The following is a 16,342-nucleotide window of genomic DNA, read 5'->3' as shown; positions in this document are numbered from 1 at the left end:
TACACAATCCTTTAGAGGCATCTCCTGGTAACCAGATCGCAACCCCTTCTGGGGAATCGGCCCAATCTAACTTTCATTTCTTGCTGCCAGCCACAGCACCCCCACTTAAGCCAATCAAGGCATTGCATTCTTCTAGCCACAGTGATTGGCTGGGCAGATGACAAGTCAGGACCAAGGAAACACCCTGAGATTAACTGGGACTTCCTGGAAAAGAGGCTTCTGTTCCTCGCCCACTGTATATGAACTGGATGAAGACCTGCTGTAGCCATCTTGCCAAGATGCAGAGAGGGAACCTGAAGACCACACAGTGGAAGCCAGCTCTGAGAAAGGAGAAAGCATCACTATAGCTTTGTCTGCACCCTGGACTGCCTGGGCTAAAGGGAACCTCTGCTGAACTTGTCAGCTTTCATTAGTCAGCCACACTTCATTTTGCTTGTTTGGAGTCTGCATTTCTGCAACCTGCAAAAAAGGAATTCTAAATGAAACACGTTTCTCAGTTCATTTTGAAACTGTAGTAAAATATGTGTAACATAAAATTTACCAGTTTTAAGTGTGCACTCAGTGGCATTCAGTACATTTACTTTGTTGTGTAACCATCACCACCATCCAGCTCCAGACCTCTTTTCATCTTGCGAAACTGAAATTCTGTGCCCATTGAATAATAACTCCCCATTCTTCCCTTCACCACCACCCACCAGCCCTAACAGCCACCATTCTACTTCCTGTCTCTATGCATTTGACTACTCTTGGTGCCTCATGTAAGTGGAATCATACAATATCTGTCCTTTTATGACTGGTTTATTTCATTTAGCATGTCTTCAAGGTTTAACCATCATTTTGTGGCATATGTTGGAATTTTATTTCTTTTTAAGGCTAAGTATTACTTTGTATGCATATACTACATTTGTTAATCTATTCATCTGTCAGTGGACTCTAGGGTAGGGTGGCTTCTACCCTTCAGCTATTGTGAATAATGCTGCTATGAACATAGCTGTACAAGTATCTTTATGAGCAAGACCTTGTTTTCAATTCTTTTGGGCATATATGAGGAAGTCATGTGATATACTGTTTGGGGAGGAGAAAAAGAGGAAGGAGGGGTGAACAGATCTTTCATAGTTCAACTAAGGCAAGCTCCCCCACTAGAGGTCCCAGCAACAGAGAGCTGCTGGAAGGAGAGGGTGGGAATCCTTTTGCATAAAGACCCCCGTGTCTTCTGAGACAGACAGAACAAGACCCAAACCTCATTCCCTAAGACCCAGAGTTAAGGAGATCTGTCCAAATGAACCAAGGCCCTTGTGTAGAGAAAGGTTTCAAGGTCTCTGAAATCACACCTCCTTCAGGAAAGTGAGTCCAGGCTCTTAGAACCCAGAGATTTCTGAGAGGGCAAGATGGGATCAGAATGTGACCACAGGCGGTTTTTTCTCTAGACCCAGCCACCTGCCTCAGGGACATGCCTTCTGGAGAATGGGTAAGTCTGAAAGGGTGCCTAAGAAAGCTGTTACCCCTAGTGCTCAAAGATGGCATCATGAAGATGTGGGCAGAAACATGGACCAGCTAGGGCCTTCCAGCAGTTGTGCATAAGCAGCTGTGAGATGTGTGGGACCCACCACAACAGCAAAACCTGGTGTCATTGAGGAATCAACAGCAAATAGGACCTGCTAGGACCCCTTTCTCCCATCCCGTTTCCAGCCTTAAGAAGCTGGACCAATCCCTTCCCACCTTCATTTCCTTTGGGCTAAGTCAAAACTGAAAGGGCTCTTGGACAATTCAGAAAAGGAATGCCCTATGAGGGGAAACCCAGACTTCCCAATAGTATGCATTAGGGAGCCTCACGAACTTACTTAAAAACAATAAAGGAGATTCAGACATATGGAAACTCTGAGTTTGTTGGGGGCAGATAATTCCAGAAATACATAGATAGGCATGTTGCATTGCACAGCCCTGGGGGGTGCCATCCACATCATAGCCTACGTGACCAGAGCCACCAGGCGGTGTTCACGTGCAGGTTCCATGGCCAAATGTGGTGACCCCATATGTAAACAGGTCCACAGTCCTTCATCTGAGATCCCCAAATCCAAAATGTCAGAAAACCTGAAGTTCATTTTAACTCCTTTTATGGCAAAACTTGACCCAAATGGATACTTGAGTTTTTATTTGCTTTGTTGCAGAAATATGAATATGTTTGATTAAAGGGTGTTGTCTCCAATCCCATTAGGGATAATACAGTATATACATCATATCAAATTCCAAAATCTGAAGCTTTCTGAATCTCTAAACCCTTCTAGTCACAAAGGTTTTAAATAGGGGATTATGGAGATGAATATATCTCAAAGCTTTAATGGGCATCACTGGATAGTGAGGTTGTAGATTATTTTTATTTCTTTTTCTTACAGTGTCTTGCATTTACCAAATTATCTGCACTATATACTACTGTTATAATCAGGAAAAAAATCTATGATTTTTTAAAGAAAACATCAGGTAGAAGCCGCTTGAGTTCCCCTGAGCACATTCCGGCCACCCCATGTATCCCTTGGTTTTGCCTCTTGAACATGGCAGGTTTCTAGGCTGCCTCCAGGGACTGGAGCATCACGGAGGATGCCTGCCTTGCTCTCCAGCTCTCCCTGCCCCTCCCTGCTGCTCACTGCTGCTCCATTTCCTGGGCTTTGCACCTACTCATCTTTTCCTGCCCCTTGGAGTTCTTGCACTGAGCTGGCTCAGTGCCCAGCATGCTTCCTGCCCTCTCTCCAAGAAGTACTTCTGAAGCTGCCCCCTCCTCTGACAGTGACCTCAGAGGATGAGGACAGCAAGTTCTGTCCAGGCCTAGCCACTCGGGAGCTCCTGGTTTCACCCTGTCCCCAGTAGGGATGGGAAAAACGCTGGGCTGGGTGCACACTGGGTTTGCTGACCCCAGCGTGCCGCAGCCCCTCCTACATCTTTCTGAAGCTGCCCAGCTCACAGCACACCCTCACTGGGAGCCCTGCCAATGTGGAAAACCTTCTTGTTCAAATCCTCCTCCAAGTAGACTGCTATCAGATTCTTACTACTCTCATTCTTTGCCTCGGTTAAACCCACATGTAATGGAAACAGACAAAGTCTAAGTATGGTCATGTTGCTCTTACAATAACACAGACCCTGGGGCCATGCACACCCCTATGGGCCCAGAGCTTGTCAGCTTCCTCAGACCACAGGGATGTCTCCTGGGTATGCAGTGGCCTCAGAGCTCTTCTTCCCCTCTGTTGTCACCCAGATTGCATGGTTCTCCTGAATGATGAATGTGGCCCAGGCAGCCACCCAACTGACATAAGCAAGACCACCCCCACCCCAGTGACAGAGCTCTTCTGGGGTCTCAGGGCCAACAGGCTCAGTGTGTGTGTGTGTGTGTGTGTGTGTGTGTGTGGTGTTCCTAGAAAGCAGATTGAGGAAGTGCAGGGTTTCCTCCCCAGCTCCCAGCTCAGTACGCCCCAGGCGGAGAAGTGACAGCCGGAATGCAGCCATCCGTCTGACCGAGGCTCGCAGTGACAGCCATGACATCTAGCACACAATCATCCTAAATCCTCACAAGTCTCTTCTGAATGGCAGGCTCAAAGAGGTGAAGCAACTTGCTCCAGGTCACATCTGTGGGGAATAAGTGAGGGAGTTGGGATCTGAACCCTTGTCTTGTCTGACCTCAAAGTCTTCATCACATCATTAAATTACAGTTGCCACAGTAACACATGATCTCTAATGCTCAGGAACTTGTTTGACAGATGAGAAACCAAGTCACGGAGTGCGTGCATGCACACGTGCTCTACAGGGAGCCTCTTCCTAACCCCATTGTGGTCCCCACCCCAAACACCCACCCCCAGCCCACAGTTTGCTGGAATATTCTGGGAATTTTGTGTTATTTATTTGGAGGACTTTTTGGTTTTGTTTGTTTCCTGGATTCTTTGTTTCCATGGCCCAGAAGATGGAGTATATGTCACCCTGCCTCAAGATTCTTCTAAACAGAACTGGCTAGGAAATGGAAAAGGACCCTAATTAGGGGGCAATAACCCCCTGGAGAAATTCGGGTTCTTTGCATCAGGCCGTGTCCTTCCCACAAGAGCTGTGTGTCAGATGTTTATAGAGCCTTCATTAACGGAGAGCTCCCTTAGATAAGAGGTCGAGCACTGCATAGAGGGCCAGATAAGAGGAAGTGGAGGACACTCTGGGGACGGTGGCTGAGATTCTGTGAATTGGCCAGGGAGCTCCACGCAGAGTGGTCAGCAGGACAATGCGGGCCCGCTCTTTCCCAGCCCCTAACCACGCCAGCTAACTCACCGGGGGTCATCTGCATTCTACTGTCTTGGACTAGAACACCAACCCAAGATGTGCCTCTGGACGCTATGGGTGGCCCTGTCTGTATTCTCCCTGCTGGCCTGCTCCGGGCAGGGGAAACCACTGGAGAGCCGCGGGCAGATGCCTGCTGGGGCAGACGCTCGCCGCATGCTGGGAGGGCCTGGAGGTGAGCAGGGGGCCACCTTCGACCTGAGGATGTTGCTGGAGAACATGAAGGCGGATTTCCTGTGCAGCCTCAACTTGAGTGGGGTCCCTTCCCAGGACAAAACCCGAGTGGAGCCGCCACAGTACATGATCGACCTGTACAACAGATACACCATGGACAAATCGACCATCCCTGCGTCCAATATCGTGCGCAGCTTCAGCATGGAAGGTAGAGTCGGCCCCAGCAGGGTGCCCTTGGGGGGGACTCAGTGGTCCACAACTGCACTGCCCAATGTGGTGGCCACTGGGCACATAAAGTTCTTTAAGTTTCTATTTAAATTAATGAAATGAAATAAAATTAATACCTTAGTTCTTTAGTTTCACTAGGTTCGATTCAAGTCTCAGCAGTCATGTGTGGTTAAGAGCTTAGGACAGTGCAGCTTATAGAATATTTCCACCATTGCAGAAAGTTCTACAGGATGGCTTTGCTCTAAAAGATTCTTTTTCCTTGGGCCCAGTGCCACATTTAACACAGTAGCTGCTGCAGGAAAGCCAGTTCTCTTTCTTCCATCCTTTCCCTTCCCCCTCTTGGCTTACTGCCCCCTTCCTACTTAGAAACAGACAACCTATTTCGCCTCCAGCCAACTGCTATATTTTTAAACTTAGCGAGAATGTCTATTTCTCTTTTATCTAAATGTGTCTAAAATTCAGATAAATTCTTCTGAGAGAGAAATATTGAAGGAATGTTTAATTATTTTCTAAATATGAAATAATTTCCCTGGTTTAGGAGGAATTGAAGATAAGTATCAACTTAGGGTTTATGTCCATTGATTCTCACAATGTTGGTGAAATGGTTTTGCAAGCAGGGAAGCCAAGGCTTGCTGGTATTGAGGAAACTTGCCCAGGTCATGGATCAGTTAAGCAGCTGGATTCTGACCCAGGCCCACCTGTAGGCTCAGCTCTGGCTTTGTCAGCTGCAAGAGGCCCTTGCTGAAGGCCTGGCCCACAGAGGTCATCCCCCCCTCGGCTTGAGACCTGAAGGCTTTTAACAGGCCCTGATTGAGCAGAGGGGGATGCTATGGTTACGATGCATGCCCAGAAGTGCTGGATTTTCTGAATGTCCAAAAGAAGAAAAATGTGGATTTTGTGTAAACTTGTCTGATTTTTAAAACAGTGGCTTAATTAAAAAAATATAAAAAATCTTCAGGTGACCCAGATGCTGCCAGCATCTAATCGTGCCCACAGGGCATGTCTAACCTTTGCTTTAGGAGAAGATGGGCTTCTTTTGCTGAACCTAATCACCAAATCCCCTGGTCTTGGAGTCCAGTGTTCAGAGTCATCTTGATGGGGGGTCAACATTGTCCATGTCCAAGAAACAAGTGCTTGGATCCAATCCCAGCCCCTCCTGTGGCCAGCACTCCTGTGGAAGCAATTGTGCTCCCCTTTACAGATGGCCTGTGTGTAGCTCAGGGAGAGAGGACACCTGTTTTCTTGATGCCTGAATCAGTCCTATGGCTATTTTCAAGGCATGCCACAGTGAGAGCACAGTAGGTCATTAATGCACAGCTCATTGACCCTACTCACTACTTACATATGCCACAACAGCTCAACATATTCTGAAGAAGCTACAGTGGCTCATCCACACTGGATGAGGAACCACAGAGAACTGTGTGAAAAGCCCCCTGATTTGGGGTGTGTACAGGACAGGAGGAGGGCCTAGGGGGACACAGTAATATTAAGCATCTGCTATGAGCCAGGGACAGTGTTGGTAAGTTCCATGTGCCATCTTGTTGAAGGCTCACACCAATCCTGGAAGGCAGGTAGGATGAGCCCCATTCTACAGATGAGGAAACTGAGGTGCAGAGAAACTCAGAACTTCTCCAAGGTCATAAGCCTAGGAAGGAACCATCAGGATTAGCACTTCAGTTTATCAAACACTGCTGAGTTGCACAACAGCACACAGTCTCCTGTCACATTCGCACATAGTAGGTGTTCAAAAATTGCAACTTCCCTTCCCTCTGTGACTGAGCCATGGTATATTAGATGTGCTAATTGCCTTTTATCAGCCAGGAGAAGTGGGAAACTGAGATAGTTGTGTGGCTAAAAGCCCCATCTGTTCTTGCCTAACATTTTTTTGTCTTCAAACATTACAAATATCCACTTTCACTCTGCTTGGAAGTTACAATTCTGAACAATTTCTACACTATTCAAATGTTGAGATTTTTAGCATTGTCTTAATGTTAGCTTCACCATGCTCTCCCAGGATCTCACCTTTAAAATCATACACTCAGGATCTGCATTTCAAGGCTGAAGTGAGCTTTGCTGTGGTATTTAGTTTTTTTTTTCAAATGAGAATCTTCATAGGATGTGTGCACTTGGTCAGTTAAATACTTTAAATCCAAGTCTCCATATCTGTAAAAGATGTAGCAATATTAATTAGATCCTCCCAGGGTCAGTGTGAAAAGCAAAGTGAAATATAGTATGCAAAGCTCCTAGTACCTTGCTGAACAAATGATAGATGCTCAGTGAACAGTTGGACCTGTCAGCTCCAATTCAAGGCATTTTCTGCCTCTGTTCTCTTTGGAAGATCCTAAATGTACTTTTTAAAAATACTCTTCTACATTAAGGGCTTAAGTGAAACCAAACAGACATTTGGTTGAGACAATGTCATCCCAGATGCCCTGTCCTGCAAGCAATGAGACTCAGCTTTGGTGTGATGAAAACAGACTCTCCCAGCAGATGACCATCATCATGTATTTGCATTGCAGATGTTGTCTCTCTAACTGACACAGAAGACTTCCCCTTCCAGAAATACATCTTGGTCTTCAACATCTCCATTCCCAGGCATGAGCAGATCACCAGGGCTGAGCTCCGACTCTACATCTCCTGTCAAAGTCACATGGACTCTTCTTATGACCTGAAAGGCAACATGGTCATTTATGATGTTCTGGATGGAGCAGACACGTGGGATGCTTCTGTGGGAACCAAGACCTTCCTGGTGTCCCAGGATATTCAGGACGAGGGCTGGGGGACCTTTGAGGTCTCCAGTGCCGTGAAGCGGTGGGTCAGGGCAGACTCCACCAAGAGCAAAAATAAACTGGAAGTGACTGTGGAGAGTCACAAGCAGGGCTGTGATAGGCTGGATATCAGTGTCCTCCCAGGCTCCAAACACCTGCCCTTCTTTGTTGTCTTCTCCAATGACCGCAGCAACGGGACCAAGGAGACCAGGCTGGAGCTCAGGGAGATGATCAGTCATGAGCAGGAGAGTGTGCTCAAGAAGTTGTCCAAGAGCAGCCTGGCAGAGGCAGGTGAGAACAAGGATGAGGAGGAGGACATGGAAGGCCACGTGGCCATGGGGTCATCTTTAGCCAGAAGGAAGAGGAGTGCTGGAGCCAACAACCACTGTCAGAAGACCTCTCTGCGGGTGAACTTTGAGGACATTGGCTGGGACAGCTGGATCATTGCACCCAAGGAGTACGATGCCTACGAATGCAAAGGTGGCTGCTTCTTCCCCCTGGCTGATGACGTGACCCCGACAAAACATGCCATTGTGCAGACACTGGTACATCTCAAGTTCCCCATGAAGGTGGGCAAAGCCTGCTGTGTGCCCACCAAACTGAGCCCCATCTCAATCCTCTACAAGGACGACATGGGGGTCCCCACCCTCAAGTACCACTATGAAGGGATGAGTGTGGCAGAGTGCGGGTGCAGGTAATGCTGGCCCACGGGCGGGAGGCAGGGTAGAGGCATCCTGATGAGAAGTCCTGTGTTCCTGTGGGCATGACCAGGACCAAGCCCATCTGCATGCCAACCTGGAGCAGGAAAGGGAGCCCCCACATCCTGGAGGTAAAGGCCTGCTTTCCCTCTCATGGCCCACCCCAAGCACATAGCACATGTGCAGAGGAAGGTGATGGCAGGGACAGTGGGGGCTCAGGGAGAAGAGGAAAGCCTGGAAGCATTGTTGGACAGGAAGGGGAGATGATGAAAAGGGAACAAGCGAAAAATAATTCAGAGTCAGCAGAAAATTGAGCAGAAGTGAGGCAGAGGGGCATAGACAGTTGATGAGCAGAGATGCATGGATATTAAAGGAGATGAGAAGGATGGGACTCATTCAAACAATCTCAGGGAGAGAGGGGGCCAGGAACAGCTAAATACTCCTCACCCATTATATCATGGGTTCCCTCAGCCCAGAGAGATGGGCGTTAGGACTCCCATATTACATATGCAGGAACCGAAACTCAGTCAGGTCAAATGACACTAGCCATGGTATGATCCCAGCCCACAGGCCTCTGTAGGTCTGCCAACCACCAAAGCCCAGGACCTTCCCAATTACCCCATTGCTATTTAGCAGCACCTTGCAGCTAAAGAACAATTAGACATTGAGAGGTGGGGTGTGTGGGGCAGCTGGGCTCAGACCTGGCCAGTACCCACCAGGAGGGCTGGTCTGCTTGTCACTTCCAGGGCACGTTCTTATTGCTTGGGGCTTGTGCTGATTCAGTGTCCAAATGCTTTTTAAGATGATCCCTGAGTTACTGAAAAACTACCCCCAAAGCCAACTGCAGGATGGAAAGAGCACAAGAAGTCCTCAGGCCCACTGTGCTCTGTGGCAGTACTTTGACCACCTGGCACATTGCTTGTATGGTCAGCAATTCACAAAGGGCCATGCACTGCCCATGGACTCAAACTGCAAGATAGCTTGGGAAGAGCGGGCATAATTTACCATGAGGGAAGGGGCAGTGTATGGCCCACATCTCTCCAGCTACTTACTCAGTGTGATCAGCTCACCAGCATGACACACCTGTGGGCTTCCCTCCCACACGGACTCCACAGGAGACAAGACCTAGGTTTGAATTGGTTGGAATAAATATGGTCTTGCTTTCTTATTTGAAACATTCCTATTTTTATTCCCTGATGACATGTACTCAAGTGACAACAGCCATCCTTCCTGGGCAAGGGCTCCCAGACATGAGGAACTCAGGTCCCTGTTGGGCACAGCCAGCTCTTCCTACATTTGTCAGCTGTCCTGAGAAGTGTGCATTCAGCCCCTGTCCTGGGCATGGACTTCCCAACTGAACTCAGCCCCCATCGTCCCCAAGAAAGGACAGAGTTCCTGTTTTCCTCTGCATTTTCTCTTTTTTTCTTACTCTCGAGATCATACATGGAATGGGCTAGAGTGAGGAAGAGTCTAGAGGTGTTAAAAATTCTACTCTGTGGCCCTTCTGACCACTCGCCAGAGCAGAGCCTATAGGAGGCCTAGAGATACCTGGGCTTTTCACACTAGTTGAAGCTCCCAGTATATTAAAAAAAAAGAGAGAGAGAGTTGGGGAGTGGTTTGTGTTAAATGTTTACATGGAACCAATGAACAGCCAACTGCTCATGGCCAATCATTAACACAAAAATACAAGGGAATATTACTGTTTAATTACTGGAGTTACAGAAAATGTTAATTGCTGGTACAACAATGTTAGTCATAAAGATGGATGGCATTTTAGCCCTGGTAGTATACTTCTGTGCCTGCATCAAAGTTTCACTTGGAAATAAAGTCAAATATCTAATTTGTGGCCTTTCCTGGACATGATGGCCCACCAGCGCCCCACCCATCCCACCCCTCCCTAAAGGGCCTTCTTTTCCCTTGGGGTCTGTGGAGGGGAGGGGCATGGAAGCTGCCACAGAGGTGGGTGAGCAGTGTCTCTGCATATTGAGGTGAGCGGACATGCCTATATGAGGGCCTGTGTGTGGGTGTGTGGATGTGCATGTGCGTGAGTGTAGATATTTGCAAGCGGATGGCAGTTAGCCCCATGCTTTCCTTGACCTCCCTACATGTAAGGGGAGGGAGGCCTAGGCTCTTGCTAAGAGACACATCCGTCCCTAAGTGATCTCTGCCTGGTATCCTGGAGCCTGCACAACCCTACCAGCATCCAACCCCACTACACCCCTGCTCGGACACCCAGCTCCAGCCAATACCCTCAAGGCCACTCCCTGCTCTCAGCCCCCCAGCAATTGCCCTGGCTGCCCCACTCCCAGGTCCACAGGCCGTCTACCTTCCAGGAAGGGACTGCTCCAGGGCCATGCCCTCAGGCCTCTCTCCTGACTTTGTGGTTCTCATCTTCCTGGCACAGAGGAGCACTACCATGCTTCTGTCTCACAATAGTCACAGACCTGGCATGGGGACCTCCTGACCTCTTGACTTAGGTTTCTGGGGACAAGGCTTGTGAGCTGCTGACCTGTCATGCTCAGAGGGCTGACACGGCCTATGGCTCAGGGTAGACTGATTTGGACGGATGTGCTGGGACAGATCATGACAGAGTGTCCCAAGAAATGCTCTCTGGCTTCTGTGTCTCTGGGCTATTCTTCCCACCACATTCTCAGAGCTTGTTTACCCTTGCCAGAGAATGAAATTCAACAGTGCCATCCTCTGGACACCCTGTTATGCAGCCAGTTAGCCCTCTGCCTAACCACCACCACTGCACTTGTAATATTTGTTTCTGTCATATCGGGGCAGTGTTATCACTATCACACATATGAACAAGCTGAAATCCATCAAAGTGACAAGTTAACTGGGTTGACAGACTAGCCTCTCATTGTCATGTGACCTACTCTCTGGGTCAGCAGCCAGGTGAGAGGAGGGCTCAGGGATGCCACACAGAAAGCCACAGGCAGACACAGAGAGACAGTGGGGTGGGGAGTGGCATGGAGTGCCTGTAAGGAGAGTCAGAGGCTTGTGGGGGTGGCAGTGGTCCAAACACCAGGTAAGGCTTGGAACTTGCATTCGGTGGCTCAGACAACAACCAGAGAATGATGGACATTTTTATTCATACTTTTACAAATGAAGGGTAGATGGAGGCCCATGGAGCCTCACATTTTGCTCAGAGACACAAGCCAGCTACTGCTTGAGCCAGGATTTGAACCCCAGCTGTGCTGCCAAGCCCATGCTCTCTCTGTGGGACTGGACTCTGTCCTGATGCCTTCGTCAAGGTGAAAGTGATAGTCACATTAGCAAGAAGAGTCACAGCTGCAGCATGAACCAGGTGACCCACACAGCACCTGTGCTTTCCTGGGCAAAGGCTGCCCCACCATGAGCTCTGCCCTCTTTGGTCACTGCCTCTGGGGCCCCAGTCTGTAGGGGTCTCTGGGCAGCCAGACACCCACTGATGGGGCACTGGGCACTGGTGAAGGTGGAAAATGATGGCTTTCTCCACTTTGATGAATGCCCTATGTCTTGCCAATGGGTTTCAGCTCCAGGCAAGTTCACTAGGGATTCAGTGTGACCAAAGAAATGACAGTAGAACTTCTTGGGGTGAAATGGTTATACCTAACTTTATGTCCACAGTGGCAGGTCAATCACTAAAATCTCATTCACCCAGAGTGAGTCTGCATGCAGAAAGCTGGTTTCTGCCTCTGGGCCTATCTTCCCACACAGCCATCCTCTGGGCCTCTGTCCTCAGCTTTGTCACCACTCTAGCCTCTGCTCTGCTCTCCTGCAGCCTTGCAGCCATGCCACCATATACCCCAGAGCACTGGGCAGAGCTCTTTATATAGAGTCAATAGCAACATATTGCCCACACGTGTGTAGTGAGTTAGCCCACCAGGGCCAGGTGAGAATCCTGACCACAGGAACTGTCATTTTATCCACACCCTATTAATACAGTCACTAAACACTGTGGCTTGTACCTCTTCCAGAATTCTACCACCAGTGCAAGATGGAAGAATCACTGGGTCACTTCTTGCTTGCAGCCTTTTCTTTCCCTAGCCTTATTTAATTCCCATGCAGTCTGGGCCTACACAGGTGGGAGTAGAGGTCTCATCCCTCTGAACTCAGAAACTCTTCCTCCTCTGTGTACTAAGCTTTGTCTCCATGCCCAGCCTGTCTGACCAGCTCTCTCTGCCCCAGGCATCAGTTCTTCCTGGCTCTTCCCTAGACTTCTGCTGTGCCTGCGCATGGGTCTGCTTCATCTGGACCCCTGAGATGAGCCCACATGGCCCTGGGCGGCACTTATACCATCACTTCAGTGGGCGTTAGAGCAGCCCACAGAGGAGGGGTTGTGGAGGCCCAGTGTGGTGAATGTGCTGGGACAGGGCATATAGTGAAGAGCCTGGGGCAGCCCACCTCTGTGGGCACTCCCTCTGCCCGTCAGCTCATGCAGCAGATCCCCCACCCACAGCTTTGACAGCACCAGGCACCATGAGGAGAGGCCGACAGGGCTGTGCGGCTCCTACCCACAGGGCACCTGTCCTCCCTTTGTGCATACAGATGGGGGTGTGGCCTGAGCAGTAGCACACAGCCTGGTTGACTTAATGCCCTGCTGTTGCCATCTTGAGATTCTCAGTTATTTTTTAACAAGGGCTCTGCATTCTCAATCTGAACTTGGACCCACACTTGGTGTAGCTGGTTCTGAATGCATGTGTGTGGCTGGCAACCTGGGTTCCCAAGTCCCAGGGACACTCTGCAGGCTGCTTCAGGCCTCAACTCTGACTTGATCCTGGTGGGACAGAGAGTTGGAGCTTTGCTGCTGAGAGCTTGTCCCAGGGTCTGAGTGAAAGACCCCCCCATCCCCCTCCTCCCTCCCTGGTGCCCACTGAGGAGGCCCAGAAGCTTTTCCAATCTGCTCCCAAAGGCCAGTCTATTACATCCATATGGCAGCTCCTTGGAGGGGCCTGTGTTCCTGGGAAAAGCAGAATCACCTGACCTGAAGGGGTCTGGCTTTTCACAGACTCGACTTAACATAAGAGACAGGAGACTGTGCACCAGGCTTGTAGCACAGCTCGCAGGCAGCTTGTGTCAGAGACTGAATAAGCCTTTGGGGACCTCTTTCCTTTTCAAATCGGAGCATCCACCCCAGGCAGAAGACTCACCTCAGAAGCCACAGCTTTCCTGAATGCTTCCCACTCAGATCAGGGAGGCCATTTCATTAGTGGACAACTCTGCTCATTGGAAAGATGTCCCTGAGCCAAGGCCAAATTCACCTCCTCTCAGCTCCCTCCCCTAAGCTTTTGTCCCACCTGAGAGCCCCCTTCACCCCAGAGAGCCCTGACTCAGGAGCCATCTGGATGGGGCTCCTGTGGGAGGTGTGGCCAGCACAGGCCTACAGTGGCCAGGGATCTTCTCCAGTCTGGATCAAAGTGAACAAAGTAAGGGCGATCGAGTATAATTCACAACAGCCAAATACCACTCTAAAGACAGCTTTGCACATAGGCAGAGAGGCATGCTCAGAGGTTGTGGTGAAATCACGAAAAAGTGGTGATGGCCTTACAGTGTGTGCTGGTGCCTGCCTAGTTCCCCCTTCAGGACTGCCAGCTGGTAGCTTGCCTCTCCCCAGGAGATTCCCTTGACTGCCTACAGGGAGTAACGCACCCAGGTTTGTGCCCTCCTCAGGGACAAACTCCATCCAATGATAGGTATGAAGGCCTGGCCCCTGGCTTCAATTTGGGGTAAGGGACTGGCTGTCCCACTCAGAGTTCCCCTTGAAGTTGGCTGAGGCCCCATTGCAGTTTATAAATGAATTATTAGGACACACAGCACATGGCAGGAAGGCGAGGGATGTCAAAAAGGCACTTTGCTGTATCTATAAAGGTCTTGTTCTCCTTTCTGTGATTTTTTAAAAAAAAAACACATACCCAGGAATAAGAAATAAAAGTGAATAAACTGGTGTTGAGAGTGTCAGTTTGGGGTGGTTAAAATGTGGGTGATTGTTTTGTTTGGGTTTTGGGATAATTTTTAGTATTTTTTAAATTAAAAAAATAAGAAAACACATTCAGTTGTCATGGTTCTGAATGGGCAGAGGACTCCGCTGTTCCCCTCTGAACTGCGGCACCCCCGGGCATGGCCCTATTTGGTGGGCTCGCACAAACTGGGTTTCTCCTCTCCTCTCTTTAAGGCTTCTAAATCCTGGGGTCTCCAGCTTCCCCATAATGAGTCTTCCACGTGCCCTAGCTCTGAAGACGAGGGCTTGAAAAGGCTTTAATTTCCCTAATACACTTACCAGTTAGTAATGTTCTCAGCTCTAGGCTTTAGAAAGCAATACTCAGCTGCTAGGTGACCTGCTTGGCTCCCACGACATGGTTCTGAAAATGGGCAGCCGCTGGTGTCAGGCCGGAGCTAGATGGTGTGAGTGCTGGCACTGCGGCCAGGCTCTGGTGATGGCTCAGGTCTCTCTCCTTGTGGCCACAAGCAACAACCATTGTTCCCACTGATTATGCTGCCATTAGGGCAGAATGTGAGCTACTTTTGAACTCCTTATATATTCTGTCTCTGACTATTCTTCTCTTTTCCTCTCTCTCTTTTTGTTTAAATATACATAATCTGTTAGGAGAGGTAAAACTAAATTATCAAATACATGGGATCTGGAGGAGGCAGGTGGCATCACCAAGAAGACAGCAATCAGGGCCACTGGAGGACGAAAAGGCAGAGGGGTCCCCTGGGGAGACAGACCCAGACTTCAGTGAGAGACCTTGCCTGGGACCCAGAGGACACAGGGTGGAAAGGCTGTTGGCTTTATCTAGTAGCATCTTAGCCCTGTGGTGGGCTGAATATAGGCCCCCAAAACATATGTCTACAACCTAATCCCTAGGACCTGTAAGTGTGACCTTATATGACACAGAGTGACTATTACCTTAAGGACAAAGGATGTGATGAAGGATCATGAGAGGAGGAGAGCATTCTGGATATCCAGGTGGGCTCTAAACACAATTACACATATCCCTATTAGATAGACACACAAAGAAGACGGACAGAAGACAACGAGGCTATCTGAGCGCAGAGGCAGAAATTATAAGGGTGCAGCCACATGCCCACAGCCACCAGAAGCTGGAAAGGGTGAAGAACGGGTTGTCCCCTCGAGCCCCCAGAGGGAATGGGGCCCTATCAACATCTTCTCAGACTTCTGACCTCCAGAGCTGAGAGGAAGTAAATTTCAGTTGTTTTAAACTACCCAGTTTGTGGTAATTTGTAAATGAGCCATGAGAAAAGAACACCTTGCACTGTTCTGCCCTGATGGCCTGTGAGCTGGACTTGTATGGACCAGCTTCCAGATTGTTCCCAGGTCCTAGGGTCAGTCTGTGGGGCAGAAAATGCTCCTGAGCAGGGAGTGTAGGCTCAAATGCACAGTATGGTCTAAAACACACACAAATGTGAGCATACAAATGTACACACATTTCTGTGCTCACACACATATTCTCACTCATAGCACACAGAGCCCAGCACAAACTGGTAGTTTTTATGGAGTTAGCCCAGCCCATGCTCTGGGCTGAACCCCTGAATTTCTGAGTCCCAGAGATGGAGGGTGACAGTATATTGTCAAAAACTGAAGATAGGAGATGATAAAGCAAGCTCTCAAGAGGAGAGGTTATTCTAACCTAAGCAGGATCCCCAGAGGCCCTGGCAGAGCGGATGGAGCAGCAGACTCAAGCCATTCTGGACATCTGCAGAAAGCAGGTTGAGAAAGTTTACATCTCATTTCATATTTTGTGAGAAGCAGGGTACTGTTGTGGCTAAGAGTTCAGAGGCAATGGGATGAAGAATTACATTTTAGAGAAATTCAAGTCATTTATGCATGCGTGTGTTTGTGGGCAATGAAACAATTTTTTCTGGAACCTTTCTGCAGTCCTGAGAACTCATGTATTCTCTGAACCTGGACTATTCTCAGAACAGACAGAAAGGCCTCATGTGGGTGTGAGGACTGAATGCCTTTTGGAGCTAGTTTTCAGTCTGACACAGGGACGGGGCTTAGAGTAGGGTAAGGGCCTCCCCCAAAAAACAAAGCAGGTTAATCAGAGTCAGAACAACATAAAAATGTACAAAGAAACCCCCACCCAAACTGTTAAACATTAAGTCAGAGTCACATTAATTCTCTAGGGTACAAATATCAAACTAGGAATATAGGCA

At 48.9% G+C, this 16,342-nt stretch overlaps 1 protein-coding gene across 1 annotated transcript; it reads left to right on the top strand.

The window, feature by feature from the left end:
• Positions 1–4,146: 4,146 nt before the first annotated feature.
• On the top strand, positions 4,147–14,148 carry GDF2 (growth differentiation factor 2). The gene is made up of 2 exons (XM_017658444.3): positions 4,147–4,690; positions 7,230–14,148. Exons 1-2 carry the CDS (start codon positions 4,348–4,350, stop codon positions 8,174–8,176), a joined length of 1,290 nt encoding a protein of 429 aa, XP_017513933.1. The 5' UTR covers positions 4,147–4,347; the 3' UTR covers positions 8,177–14,148.
• Positions 14,149–16,342: the final 2,194 nt, after the last annotated feature.

This window comes from Manis javanica, chromosome 7 (genome assembly GCF_040802235.1).
Source record: "Manis javanica isolate MJ-LG chromosome 7, MJ_LKY, whole genome shotgun sequence".
Classification (NCBI taxonomy): Eukaryota; Metazoa; Chordata; class Mammalia; order Pholidota; family Manidae; genus Manis; species Manis javanica.
Note: the sequence above shows the minus strand (reverse complement) of the source record. Positions and strands in the feature narration are given on the sequence as shown.